This window comes from Pezoporus wallicus, unplaced genomic scaffold, assembly GCF_028554395.1.
Source record: "Pezoporus wallicus isolate ANWC-B61680 ecotype Strahan unplaced genomic scaffold, APGP_CSIRO_Pwel_v1 contig_2871, whole genome shotgun sequence".
Lineage (NCBI taxonomy): Eukaryota > Metazoa > Chordata > Aves > Psittaciformes > Psittacidae > Pezoporus > Pezoporus wallicus.
The window spans coordinates 2,963,322-2,977,794 of record NW_026640775.1 but is presented as its reverse complement, the minus strand read 5'-3'; the positions used below and the strand labels follow the sequence as shown (position 1 = coordinate 2,977,794).

General features: G+C 38.7%; 1 protein-coding gene across 2 annotated transcripts in view; it reads left to right on the top strand.

The window, feature by feature from the left end:
• The window catches only part of RIC8B (RIC8 guanine nucleotide exchange factor B), a 37,188-nt gene that overhangs the window by 3,771 nt on the left and 18,944 nt on the right, over window positions 1-14,473 (top strand). For both annotated transcript variants that reach the window (XM_057420513.1, XR_008973641.1), the window contains 2 exons: window positions 10,073-10,681; window positions 13,173-13,267. In XM_057420513.1, coding sequence (XP_057276496.1) covers window positions 10,205-10,681; window positions 13,173-13,267 — 572 coding nt within the window. In that variant the 5' untranslated portion in view covers window positions 10,073-10,204. Of the gene's footprint in view, window positions 1-10,072; window positions 10,682-13,172; window positions 13,268-14,473 lie in introns of those variants that run through there.

The window sequence follows — 14,473 nt, the reverse complement described above, 5'->3', positions numbered from 1 at the left end:
AACTAGAATTGCAAGGTTCCTGCAAGGATAGCTTGTCTCAAATTGGACACACATTGATTCATTCCATGATTTTGTGCAAAATCTAATATTTCCACATATTAAGTTGGGGGTTTTATGGTAGAAATGGGTGGCATAAGTCTGTCCTTCGTATTTATACAAACCCATTGGTTATGTGTTTTCTAATTTTAAGTTACAGTTCTTCACTATTACTGAAAGATGTTTTAGCTTGGGTTTATCTATGGCTTTACTCAAAGTTGATGTTGAGTAATGTGGTGATGGACTATGTGTGTCCTTTTTGGTCTGTAGAAGAATTCAGGTGGGATCTTCGTTTGGTTTTCTTATTGTGTTTGTCCTCTTCCTTTTTTCCCTCCCCATCCCTTCCACCTCTTTTACCTTGGGAATGAGAAAGTGTCTAGTCTGAGAGAAAGTGTCTAGTCTGAAAACTGAATGCTAAGTAGAGAACATAGGAAAGGAGAATAGATCAGAAGCCAAAATTGGCAAAAGCTAAATAAAGACAATGAGTGGCGGGGTGTGTGTGTAGGATTTTCTCTGTGTAGTTGTATTTGTTTGCTGGGTTGTGTTTTTTTAACAGCTACTCAACTGCACATGTTCGATATCCTTAGTATCTGTACAACATTGAGCCACTCCCCTTTCATCCTTCAGTTAAGGAAAAAAAAAAACAAAAAATGCTTTAAATTGAAAGGTAAAGTAGTAGTACATGCTCTTACTAGGAGCAAACTAGTGAAGTTGCCACCAAAAGTCATGAGGGTTACTCAAAGCCTGCATGATGTAGTTTCATGCTAGTTCAGAAACAAGTTGCATTTTTTTTTTAGTAATACCAAAATTCACTTGAGTTGATGATGTTTGCAGTTCTGCTGCTATTAGCTTGGCATGACTGCAGTGAAAGAATGTTTAGACAAAGGGTCACAGTGCATAATGAAGTCATGTGGGGCATGTACAGAGGGACTTCAAGATTTTTGTCTTTGGCTTCTGGTGCTATTGGAAACTTGCCATATAACCTGATGAATGCAATACATGCCTCTTACCTGTCTGTTGTTGCATATTGGGTTTGTTCATGCCTAGGAGTAAATTTGCTTTTAGTTACTTCAGCAAGACTTGCAAACTTTTTGTAAATCATTCATGTGTATGCAAGAGTATAAGTAAAAGAACAATAGTAATGCAAGTTTTTTTCTTCTGCCTTATCACACGGCTTTAGTCATGACCTTGGAATTACAGCAAGGTTGTGTAACATAGGAGTAACTGTGCATTATGCTTTTCTAGTTTAAATACTGTTTAGGGAGAGGGCAAGTTGTATACAACAGTGACACATACAAAATAGGAAAGACAGAAAGGTCAAAACTGTGGCTTGATTACAGAAACTGGGTACATTGGACAGCAAAAATTGTTCTCCTGTAATATGGCTGTCATCATGATGCTTTAGACTGTGACTAAATTGGCAGTGAGTTTGTAATGCTGAACTCCAGGAGGAAAGTAGGTTGTGTCCTCTAGAAGGCAGGAAGAGAGGTTATGCTATCAAGCTTGTCTATCTGGACATAGCCACAAGATTAAAACCCACAAGATTTGAATGTGAGTTATTACTTGTCCTGGTGGTTCTCTTTAATGATGTATATGTCTGTATTGTCCCACGTGATTCCTGCTATGGATATAGATTAGTTGGCAATCCGTGTTGTACTGTATGATCTACTCGGATACCAGCCACATCAACTTGGTGCCATTCCTTAACTTGGTGTATACTAATAAAAACCATTAATTTCTGAAAGCCTGTTTTTGGTTTGTGTGTGTAAACAGTATAAAAGCTGCCAACCAGAGGTAATGTGTTCTGGAGCAGAGGTTGAAATGAAGGCATTGCAGTTGTTTCAGAAGAGCTTAAACAGCTCTTGGAAATCTAGAATGCTTACTTGTCCCGACCAGTCCAGAAGTTCTTGACAGTGTTTTGCTGGAAAAGGTTGAATCTTCAGAACTGCTGTGCCTCACAGCAGTGTTTTATGGTTGACACAAACAGTTGGTTCTTCAAGTCTATGCTCGAATCAGCTCCAGAAAATTATTATCTGGTATTATGACTAGGCAGTCACCTTGGAGAAGAGGTGTCAAGTGTAGTGTCTGCCTCTGGAATTGACACAGCAGACACTTCAGCTCAAGACTTACGTGTCCTAATACAAAAAGGAAAGGGTTTTTTTTAGAACCACATTTCATCATTTAATAGCTTTGTTCTCTCTTATTTATACCTTGACAAGTCCAAATCCTGCTTCTGAGGTAGCAACACATTTGTGCTGTTTACAGACTTAAAAGGCTGAGAAAATCACAGCACCGTTTGTGTCTTGGGAACATCTGTCAGTACTGATTCCCTAGCTATCCATGGCCTTCCACAGCTGGAAGGAGCTACAGCACCATTTACCTGGCTAATATAATAGAAAAAGTAAATCTGTCCAAGATAGCAGTCAAGACTGACTTTCAAAATTGGATGAAGATGCTGAATTTAAAGGAGGAAGGGGAAAAAAAAAAAAGAAGCAGCAGCCAAGTATAAGAGTATTACTCATAAGCCATATTCTTAGCAGGGTCTTCATGATTGATGTATTTCCTCTTTAACTCTTGTGTTTTCTCTGCTTCACCTTTTGTAGGGCTTTTAACTCCTTGTTAATGCTCTACTGGTTCTGCCTCACTTGTTGGGTCTATCCTGTAATCTAAATCTTTAAAAGCTGAAATCAGGTTTCTTGAACTTAATGAATCTAAAATGCAAGGCTTTCTTTAGTGGGAAGACAATCAGCAAAACAGTCTTTTCCCCCCGTGCTGCTCTTTGAAAGCTGGTGAAATAGATGATGGTAAATCATATCAAATGTTTCGTGGGCCTTTCTCTTCTAATTAAATTCATGATGTGAGGATATTCCTTAAGGCTGTGGACTGTACCATATTTGAACCTTGGAAGGATGTGAGCAGTAAAATATGCTGATGGGGCAAGATGCCGTCACGTTCTAAATCTCAGCAGAACCTCATTATTAGATAGTGCTGTTGACACTGTGACACTTCTGGGAGGTCTGAAGGTTCCTGCAGCCACAAAGACGCAGAGCTTTTCTCCTCCCAGTAACTTTATTCGAGCTTTTAAAGTCTGTTAGTGAGTGACCAATAAAAATACTAAGCTCAAGTGCTCCTGTGGACACCCTGTGTGGTATCTTAGTATTAATTGCTGTTATTGTTCTGACTTTACTGGAACCCCCTAAAGGAGTACCGATTGTTAAGAGAAGGAAAGTTACTAAGTATCCTTCGTTAATACTAAGCATTTGTTATAATTCCTTTGGGTCCTGCCTGCTCCCATCCTGCATTTTTCAATTTTTGTATCTCATAAGGTTTCTGCCAAGCCATCTCATAACACTCTTCTTTCACCTCTGGTTACAGAGGTTCTCCCTCTCCCAGTTCAGTGGAGAGGGCAAGGAGGGCTGCTGAGAGTGCAGCAGCTATGCAGAATTTCACCTTTCTGTGACCTGAACCAAGGGTTTATTCCACCGGTTCTGACAACACAGATTCCAGTGTGTTCTCCTTGCCTTCCCTACAAAGTGCCATCTCACCTGCGACTTGGATTTCTGATATGTCAGAGCTGGCTGACTCCTGCCAAACATGTCAGCCTCCTGCTGTCAGTGTGGGCTCAGCAGTGAAGTTTTCACGTGCCGAAGGCTAAATCGTCAAGGAATACAAGTGTACACCTCCCATTTCCACCCACATGTGTCCACAAAGACTAGGCAAAATTTGGGCATGGCCTTTTCAGAGGAGCTTGTCTACTTGTCAGCACAGTTCATTATAAATGTTATGTGGCTGTTGTCTTCCAGAGAAATTGAAAGCTTGAACTAACTTTTGATATATTTTTGGGCTTACTTTCTTACTTGGAACCTAATAGCAGAATAAAACAATTATTTTATTGTTTTGATGCTGCTCTTGTTAGCAGAAATGTTCTTATGTAGTACTTCCAAATTATGCCTCTGTGCTCCTCTAATCTTTTATCTGTAACTTGCCAGAAATGTAGCTTCTCTGGTTTTCTGCAGCACTGGTTTGCATAGTCTACTGAAAATACAAGAAATGAGGAAAGTGTTTAATTTTGCCTTATACGAGGTGGAGAGGCACTTGTGTTTTAAGAGAAACTTCAGAAACATAGAGAGCTACAGAAACTTGAGTTATAAAAATTCATGTACAGTTTATTGTGGTTACTACTAACATTCCTGTCCGTCTACCTGAAAATTGAGTAGAATCTGCTTTGAATCTTCATGTTTATAGTAAAGTAGAAGGTAAGTTTGAGGAATAGATAACAAAACAGAGTTGGTAAACAGCAGCAGACCTATGTGACCTGTTGGGGAAATACAGTTCCTTGTGAGCTTTCTGTTTGGCACTACACTTGGTTTCATTAACCATTCTCACCACTGAACAGCAACCGAACTAGGATGAATTAAATTAAGAACATACTTCACTTGAAGCCCTAGAGACAACTTAAATAAAACTGAAATTTGAAAGTCATGAAAAGCATGGGTCAGAAGACAAAGTGAGCTAGAGAGACTTAAGCCAGTGCAGGTGAAGGAAAGCATTATTTAGTGCCACTTACAATGTTCCTGTTCTCCTAAATAAATGTTCTCTGGCATATAATACTTGGAAGAAGCCAAAGACATGGTGGCTTCTGGTTTATCCATGCTAAGAGTGAGCAAGCGCTTACTGTTAGTTCTGTGACTTTTCTTTGCCAGCAATTAAAGAAGAGTGGGGAGGATTAATTTGGTTCTTGTGGACAGTTCTTTAAAAAGCTTAATTTTTGCTTAAGTTAAGCCTAATAAGTGCAGTAAGAATTTGGTAAGTCTGACATACTCATATTGCTCTCCATGTGCTAATACACTGTTCTGTCAACATGTATGAATTTATGCCTTGAAATGTACGAAGAAGTCTTAAGACTGTTGATCCTCAGAAATGAGTGAAGGTGATACAAAACCAAGCACACTTCCAGTGTTCTTCTGTTGTAGAATTCCTGTTCTTGATGGGCTTTTCTCACAATTTTGTTACTAGTATGCTCTATTACTGAGGAAAGTGGAAAAATAGGAGCAACGTCTATTTCCAAGTCAATATGATGACAGGTTGGGGTTTTTCCCCTTTGCTTTAGATTAAACTTAATTGCTAAGAAGTGTACCGCTCCTGGTACTTACAGCATCTATGGCATAAAGAAAAAATAAAGGTGCAGAGAAAAACAGATAAAGTGTGCACTCTGTTTCTGTAATGTTTAGCAGAACTTCTGTTGCTCACCTTTAAATTGCAGCTTCTCTAGCACTGAACCATCTGTGTTTAAATTAAATGCTATGTTTAATAAAGCAGTGGTGTTTGCTTGGGTTTGAAAACTTGTAGAATGGAGACCGTATTCTCTTGCTCCTGCTCTAATCTGAAAGCCTGTATAGGAGAATGATTTGCCAAAGGGAAAGAAGCAAATAAAGGGAAATTGTCTCCTTTTCTCACCAAGACACTTCTTACTCTGGTGTTGAGAAGCTACAGTAAACTCAGCTGACATAACATAGCCAAAGTTTACTGGTCTTTGAATTGAAAAGAAGTTAATATAGGTCAAGCATGCTTTCTAAACATCTTTGAGCGCAAAGAGAGGAGGTAGAAAAGGACCTTGTGCGCAGGCACCCCAGGGCCAAAGAGCAAGATCATGAAGTACCCTGTTTTTCACAAGCACTAGTATCCCTAGCTGAGGTTGAGCCTGGAAAATAGAAACACCTGTTAATAAGCACTTGGAGTGCTTTCCTTTCCTCTTTGCCTCCCCCTTCTTCCCCTTCCAATCTAATTAGCCTGTAAACAAAGATGGCGAAGAAAATGGAAGTAAAGAGGTGATACCTTTTTGCCCAAAGCCACACAATAGGTCTGTGGCTGAGCAAGGAAGAAAATGCAGGTCTCTTGTATCTCAGGATGTTGGTTTTTTTCATATAGGACTGTGTTGCTGCTTAGTATCAAGAGTTGTTGCTATCAGGATAAAGGACCAAAATGGATTGATATTTTACTTGTCAAGATGACAAATGGGTATTTGGGGGCTTCCTTTTTTTAACATGAAATAAAATTTGAAAATATTTAATTATTGCACTACAGCATAGACAAAAGAAAGAGCATAGCAAAAGAAACTGGCTTAACCTTACTGAAAGCAAGGAAGCTGAGAATTCTTGAATTTGAGAGAAGCGACTGTATAATTTTTAAAAGGCTAGAAACTGCCTTGATTCCATGGAAAAAGTACATGAAAAGCACTTTTTTGCTGTAGCAGAACTGATGAAAGTCAAACTCCTTTCCGAATGTTGAGAGAACTCAAAAAAAAGAAATGTTAAATTCATACAGTAGTTTAGGGAATAGCAATAAGCCTCCAAAACTAGGACAATCATCAGATGATATTTTGTGTTTTCATTTTCAACCAAATATATAACATCTGTACCCCTTAGTTTATGCCATGCTAATAGTCTATGGGGTGATAGAAAAAGTACCACCTAAAGAAAGAAAAGCATAATAATGCTTTTGTGGTCACATCCTTTCCTGTTTCTCTTCTCTCTGGGGATCACTTCCCTCACACCATCAAGGAGAAAGCAGAAAATGTGCTGTATAGCATTTGGTTTAAGTTGTCTCCAAGGTGATTTCCTAATAGGGTGAATTTTGCGTCCTTCAAAACTTCCCATGGATAACTCTTCAGCTGTAGTTAGATGCTGTACTTTTTCCTAAGCTCCTATTGGCACTTGAGATCAGCCAGCAATGGTTCACTGTCATGGATTTTGGCAGTATTGCAAGTGGTATTATCATAACTGAATGCTGGTTCCTTTAAAATCCCTCTTGATGGCTCACCAGGGTCTAAGTCCAGAGAACTTTGCCAGCAGTTCCTAAGTGATTTTCACTTACGAGAGTCTTAGATCTTAAAAAAAAGTGTTTTTTGCTGTAATGGCTAGGAAGCTTAGTAACCTGTTCTTAAGTTTGTGATGGCTTAGTTGTTAATCTAGTGTGCTAGTCTAGTAGCGTAATAATTGGTGCTTTTAAGAATAAATTCTAGCTTTGTTTATGTTGGGAAATCTTTTACACAGCCAAGGCTTCAGGAACTTTATTCTGTTTAGTCTCTATCTTTTGTACAGCTATTCAGAGTTAAGAATCCTTTGTTGCTGCATTTCACTAAAATTTGAAGCTATGAGATGGTGGTTTTTATAATCTTGAATTAGATTGCAAAGGTAGTCTTCAAATGTGTAGAGGGAGGGTTAGGCTTCCACCTTCCATGGCAATTCAGTGGGGGTTTGGTGCCCCTTGGGTTCTTCCCTGCAGTGCTTTTGAGGTTGCAGTTACACTTCTGTAGCAGCAGGTGGGTACAACTTACGGGGTTGGAGGGGAAAATCAGTCTGAATTTGGGAGGATTGGTCTCCTTGTAGTCAAATGAGTGTTAAGGTTTTATCTAATTGAGATTAAAGGCCAGAGCACCAGATGGAAGATGTATATAGACTCTGCTGCTAACAAAACAGAGTTTAAACTCCCTTCAATTTTGGTGGGTATTGATCAGATAATTTATGAGGTGATCCTTGGTATTTAAAGTCCTAGAAGAAACCTTCAGCACTGTTAATGAAAAACCAGATATATTTCTGTGCTGCATTTATTTACTGATAAGGCAGGCTGTCTGGCCCAGTGTCTCTGAAGTGTTTCTTCATCATCTTGGTTTGGGGAAGGCTGATAACTTGACTTCTTATGATGTTAATATGGTACTGCTACACAGTTCTGAAGAGTCCAGCTGGTAAACCAGTGGGAAAGTTACTGCAGACCACCTTGTGGCAGCTGATGTTAACAAGGAAGGATGTAACTGCTAAGTCTAAGAAACGGGTTAAAATGTGCTTAACAGAATCAGCTGTCCTTTTCCTGGAGTTCTGTGAAGTGTCCGTTCAGTTCTGTGTTATTCTTCTAAACCAGACAGACCTGGTTGCTTCAGCCTGCAAAAGCTGGGTTAATTGTATGGAAAACTCTTTTAACAATAGAAACAAAATTCTCCTAAGGCATTGAGCTGTGACCAGGTAATTTGACTGTGGATCTAGACTGGTGATTTTTTTGTTTCCGGGCATCTCTTAAAAAATGCTTTAAAGATGTCACCTTCAGAAACATTTAGTGCAGGTCTGACATGCTGTGCTCAAGTCAAGGGGTTATACAGATCTGTAGGAGCAGCATTAGGTTAATGTTGAAGAACACTGGAAACTGTACTTGAGTATCTTTTTCCAGGTACTTGTCCATGAAATTCCCACAGTCAGTATCTGTATACCTGTGCAGGTGGTCAGATGTGGATTTTTTATGGCTGCAGTGCCTGTAATGTTCTGACGATGACTTCTCATGTTGCCTGTGTGATAATAAGAGGTGGAGCTCACTGCTTGTTTTCAGACTCTTACTGGATTAATCTAGTCAGGGCTGTGGAGATGCAGTTACAGTCTTGATTGTCTGGGTGGTGCTTTTGGGTGGGCTTCACCACAGGACAAGCATACTGGAAATCATATTGTGAGTTCCTACTGTCTGACTTTGTTTACAGATTGTCTTTTAACATTGTTGAAGACTTGGGTTGTTTTCTCCCTTATTCTTCTGATGTGTCTGTTCTAGATTTGCTTTAGACTTAATTTTTTTTTTTATTATTATTATTTTTTTGGCTTTAATCACAAGTGATCACAGTAACAAAACTTGCTTGGGTGTCCCAAATGGAACTTTTGTTTGGAACTTTAGGCTAGGGTGATAAGCAGCTTTGCTCCTGACCTTATTTTTGTGGTAGTGGTGAAAAGTGCAGTTCTAGAGACCCTTCCCAAAGAACTTTTTTGGTTTGTTTTTTTTTTTGCTCTACTAGTATTCCTGTAGTTTGGGGTTTTTTATCACTTTCTTATTGACATATACTGCTTGAGACCACAATATGTGTTTAAGGTCCTAAGTGGTTCTTCTGCACTAAGGCTGTTCAAATCAGTTGCTGCTCTGACATGACATCTTTGGTAATTTATTTGTGTTGATGGTCAAGACACAAAGCTTGGGGGTGAAAAAGGAGGAGGAACTGTGTTCTAAAAGGAAGAGCTGTAAAGTACAATGCCGTTTGTATTGCATTTATTTAGGAACTTCTTTGTAACTATCCTTTTGGCTATGGAACCCTTGAGTAGTAGTGTTGTCCTGAGCTTAATGCATAAAAAGCATATGAAGTCTTCTCTCATCAAGCAGTCTCTTCTGTCCTATCTTTTCTCCCTTTTGATCATCTAATTTTCTGTTTTATAAAAGGCAATTCTTCTACAATTCAGTGTTACTGTTCTGACCCACAGATTGTTCAAGTGTTATATTTTCCCATGCTGCATTCATATGATTAATGTTTACCCCTGCAGTCATGTTGCTATAGAGTATCAGTGAAGTATTTCGACTTTAAGAACAAAAAACAGCAGTTTTGTTGATTTATTTAAACTGCTACAGCCTGAGTCTTCCAATAAAACTGCATTATGTTTCTATGTCAGAGGGAACATTTCTAAGGCTCTTACTTAAGATGGGAGAAGTCCATAGATCAGGTTGACATGGCAACAAATTATAGCTGTTGCCAAACATGGAGTACTAATAATTGTATGTTGAGCAGCATTTAGTTTGGTTTGGTTTCTTTTTTCCCCAGCCTTCTGACTGAAACAACTTCAACATCATTTTGCACGTACTGTAGGGGTGACTGTTCTACTTTGATGTATTTTTAATACCACCTGTTTCTCTCTAGCCTTATTACTCTGGTACTCAGGTTTTTAGTCCCAATCTTGAGAAAACTTCATAACTGGCGATGGTAGATAGCGTCTGCCTTTTAGCTTAATGCTTTTGCCAATTTTTGATGTATTTAGATGGTGTCTGCGAGGAAAGCTTTTGATGATCTTTGGAGGTCTTGCAGTGGTTTATTTTTTGAAGAGCTAATATTGGATACCTAGTTTCTCAAGTCAGCTGAAAACTAAAAAGCTATATGGAAGCTTAGCAAAAGTAGTTTCCTGTTGCCAGCGACATCTTGATGCTAAAACTGTTCCTTTTTTGTTTGTCTGTGTTTGCATAGAAACTGTGTGAGGGAATTCTGAACATCCTTGAAAAAGACACAGAAACTTCATGTCAAGTTGCCTGCTTGGAGGCCCTCCGGATTCTCTCCAGGGACAAGAAGGTTTTAGTGCCTGTAACCACGAAGAGGAACATGCAGATCCTCATGAGGCTAGCAAAGCTGGACACTGCGGAAGATCCTTTGGAGAGAGTCTCTGAATTTCCTGTTATAGTAGAAGCTTTAAAATGCCTCTGTAACATAATTTTTAATAGTGCTGTTGCACAGAAGCTCAGTTTGGAACTGAATCTTGCAGCTATGCTCTGCAATCTTCTGGAAAAATGTAAGGACCAACAGTTCGTTGATGACATTAAATGCTTTGATTTGCGTCTCCTCTTCCTCTTGTCACTTCTGCACACAGATATCAGATCACAGTTGCGTCAGGAACTACAAGGGGTGCAAGTTTTGACTCAGGCTTTGGAAAGTTCCCTAAGTGTAAGATGGACAGAAGAATATAAAGCAGCAGAAGATCGTGACAGGCCTCCTCTGTCTTTGCAAGAGACAGATTGTGCCATTGAGGCACTAAAAGCTCTTTTTAATGTAACACTTGACAGTTGGAATGTCCACAGCGAGGTAAGGCTTAGCTGAAGTGTTCTCTCAAAATGGTTTTGTTTAGCCTGCTGTTTACTGATAATCAGCTGGCTAGGAAAAACTATTTAAGTATATCAAGATTGTGGACTGTAGCAATGGGGTAATAATTAGAGCTGGGAAGTCTGTCTAGTTTTCTTCTGGGTATTTTTGGGCATGATGATAAACACATCAACTCTAATTTTTAACATATAACTGAAGAAAGAGGAAAGAGTGGCACTGGTTTTAATACCTTTATCTCCCATCCTTCCAACACCAGCTTTGGACTGAAACTTGATCTTTCGAGGTGAGGTCAAGTATGAGAACCAAATGCACTTTCATTGCTAAGTCTTACGAATAGGATTTATCTTGGTTTTTTTCATTGTAACATCAGATCTGCTTTTTTGTTCTTGGACAGATATGCTTCCTATGTGTTGCATCCCTAAATTTCTGAACAGAAATGGTAACTTTTTTTGTTGAATAGCCCAAGTCTGTGCTACAGTAATAGAATTATATAGGGAATCTTTCTTTATAGTTCCCATCATATTGTCTCTAAACCAGTGTTGTTAACTTTTCACTTGTCATTGTAAATATGCAGCATATAAAGCTAAGCAGAAGTTTACAGTGGTTAAAATTGACACAATTGTTCTCTTTACTGCACTGGACTAAACAGCAAATGTGACATTAATGGTAACAGTAAGGGATGTAAAACTTGAGAAAAGTCTAAAGCTTATTCTTTGCTTCAGTGCTTCAAGGATACCCTGAAATCCTGAAATTTAAGATGGGAGGAGGGTCAAAGAAGCTCAAACTGTGAATTCAAGGGAAACAAAAACAAAATGATGGACTTTTCTCTTGTTTATATTCCTGCCTTAGACTTTCATTAAAAATATCTTTATTGGCGAAAGTTCTTTGTAAAGGCAAGTGATTGTTTTGGATGGAGAAATGAGTGGAGAAAAATTACCCAAAGTCAAGTGTGTAACACAGCTATATGAATGTTTACTTGTCTGGAGTTTGGAAAGTATTGTCTTTGTGATTAAGTTATTCTGTGAGGAGGAATAATGTCAGGTGTTAAGCTGGAAAATGAAGCTGTGTTACATGTGCACTTCATAAGAAGTAAGCTCTTGAAATCTGGATCTTGAAGTTGATGTAATCTTACAAAACACTGGGAATCCTGAGACATGAAAAGCCCAGTTTACTGCAGGAAGGCGGGTGGCAGGTGGCACAAAGTTGTGGCGTTACCTGATGAGGTTTCATGTGTCCATTATATGAACGAAGAGCTCATGCATGCAGCTGTCGGGAAATTTTCCTTTCTTTTGTTTTTTAATGAGAGTTTAAAACATTCTGATGTGGGAGAAGCTGATTTTATGTTTTGTGACAAAGTTTATATAATGTCTCTACTAAAAGTTCCTAAAAGCAAGGAACCTTTAAAGTAAATCACACTTTAGTGATGGTTAGCCAGATACTTTAGGTGTCATTCTCCTTAGCGAGTATGCCTGTGGAAATACTAATGATCTCTAAGAAGACTAAACAGGATGTTAATTAAGTGAGCTGAAGATGCAGAATCTGAAGGGATTACAAACAGTAGAGGGGATGGAAAATAAAAAGAGAACAGAGATGTTTGGTGTGTGGCTAAAAAACTAAATGAAGTCCATCCTAAGAAGGAGAGAACCACGTGAGCCATCAGTATATATAATGACTGGAGATGGTTTCAAAGTAGCAGAGCCAGACAAGAGCCGCATGTGGTACAGCTGGCAAATTTGGGTGCTGATGTTACAAGAGATGCATTGGGATGCTTTGTGCTAAGTCAAACACACCAGAACATACGGTGGATGCCAAGAAGAGCTAATGAAAAAGGGTGAGGACAATGATAGACACAGTTAAATGATTGCGGTTACTGGTGTACTTTTGTATGCTGATGTCTGGTTGGAGATTGGAAGGGGAAATCACTTGGAGAGAGCAAAAGTAGGTCAAATAAGGGTGCTGAGAGTAGAGAAGTTACTAATGAAATGGAGAAAAGGTATCAAAGGAACAGAAGCAAGTGAATTAGAAGAAGAAACACACTGGGTGGGGGAATGAAACTGTTGGCAGCAAAAGGTCTAAATGAGGAGGAGGCAAATGAAATGAAGAACATAAGTAATCTAAATGGTGAAGAAGCGTCCATGTGCAAATACAGGAAGAAAGATAGTATTGGTATATTAGGAATAGTGGTATTGAATTGAGCAAATGCTTTAACAGGGTTTTCTGGTAGCAAAAGCTCATTTAACTGGAAAAAAGTCCCCAGCAGCTTTCACCAGGCCTAGTTAAAAGGACAGCATATGACAGTTATGTTGCATTAAGCATTCAGAGAACTGTAAGGTACAGTCCTTTTATTGATAGGGATGGATGTTACGATCTAATAGGTATTTTCCATCTTTAATTTTTATTATTCTAGTGACCTGAAAGTCCCACTTGCAATCTTCAAAATGAAAAAATATCTTCATAATTTATATTTATATAGAATGAATCTCATCAATTTCGTTACATGGCTGCCATCCTTCGACACTGCTTATTAACCATGGGCCCTACTGAAGACAAAACTGAAGAGTTGCACAGGTGGGTAAAATTGCAGAACCAGTCTGCTTTGAAATGTTTTGTTTGGGTTTTTTTGATAGGCAAAAAAGTACTTTGTCTAAAATCTAAAGTGGAAACAATGAACTTAATTTTGAGTAAAATACTAATAATCTTTTTTGATGTAAACTATTTGCCTGAAATATTGTTTAAGCATGTCCACTGTTCGAGAAGGAAAGTGGCTGGTAAGATTGATCAATAATTATGAAGCTGACCTTGTCGAAATCTTTTTGTGTGTGTAAGTAACTGAGAATGAAAATACATATGGAAGTTGTAGGGGTAGTGCAAATTGAAGTGGAATGCAACTCCTGTTATTTTGCACAGAAGCTGATGGAAAAAATGTGTTTGGAGAATTTCTGTGTGGAACTTTTGCAGTTCTGATAGATTGGGATGGAAATAACAAGTTGGGATTTTATTTCCAATTGGTTTAGCCTTCCTTATTAAAAGTACAAATATCAGTTCCCTGCTAATAATATTTTTTTGCCAAAGATGAGGGATTCAACTTGCAGTTTTAGGTGCACTAGGTTTTTTTCCTCAGTCCTGCACCCAACTGTTTGTTATGTATCTACATCCAATAATGCAATCAAATTCAGAGTATTTTTAGTGAGGTGGTGGTTCTTTGTTCAGTGTTACTCTTTTTTTCTGTGATGCCCTGTTTTTATCCACCTAGGTCAGGGACTGACACTGGTAGCTTCAAACACTATTCCATGTTATCTCTCTTCTATGAAAGTTAGTGTTGCCATTTTCTTCAGAGATGTCTGTATATCTAAGCATTGGATCTTTTGAAGATCATCTTCTGAACTGGCAGTCTCCAGGAAGAGGGATATAGCTTTTCACACCCAGCAATCTTGAAAGTGTTAAATGAACTTGATTAAAGTCTTGGAAAGCTCTTGGAGATCAACAGTCTTAGTAGGTGAACACTAAAATCCTACATCAGAGCCCTTCGCAGTTGGTGCAGACTACTTTGGAATAATTTAGGATATCGCTGCAGTAGTTGCCATGACTGAAGTTAGTGCTGTGTCCTAAAAGGCAGTCTGTTTTCTCTTTGCTGCTGCTTATGGTGGGTGTTTTGTGCTCTCATCCTTCTTTAAGGGAGGGACTGTTAGGTTCCCCACTACTGGGAAAATTGCAGAGACTTGGATAAATTCAACAACTACAAGAAGACAGAGATTAGCCTTTAAGCATTTAAGT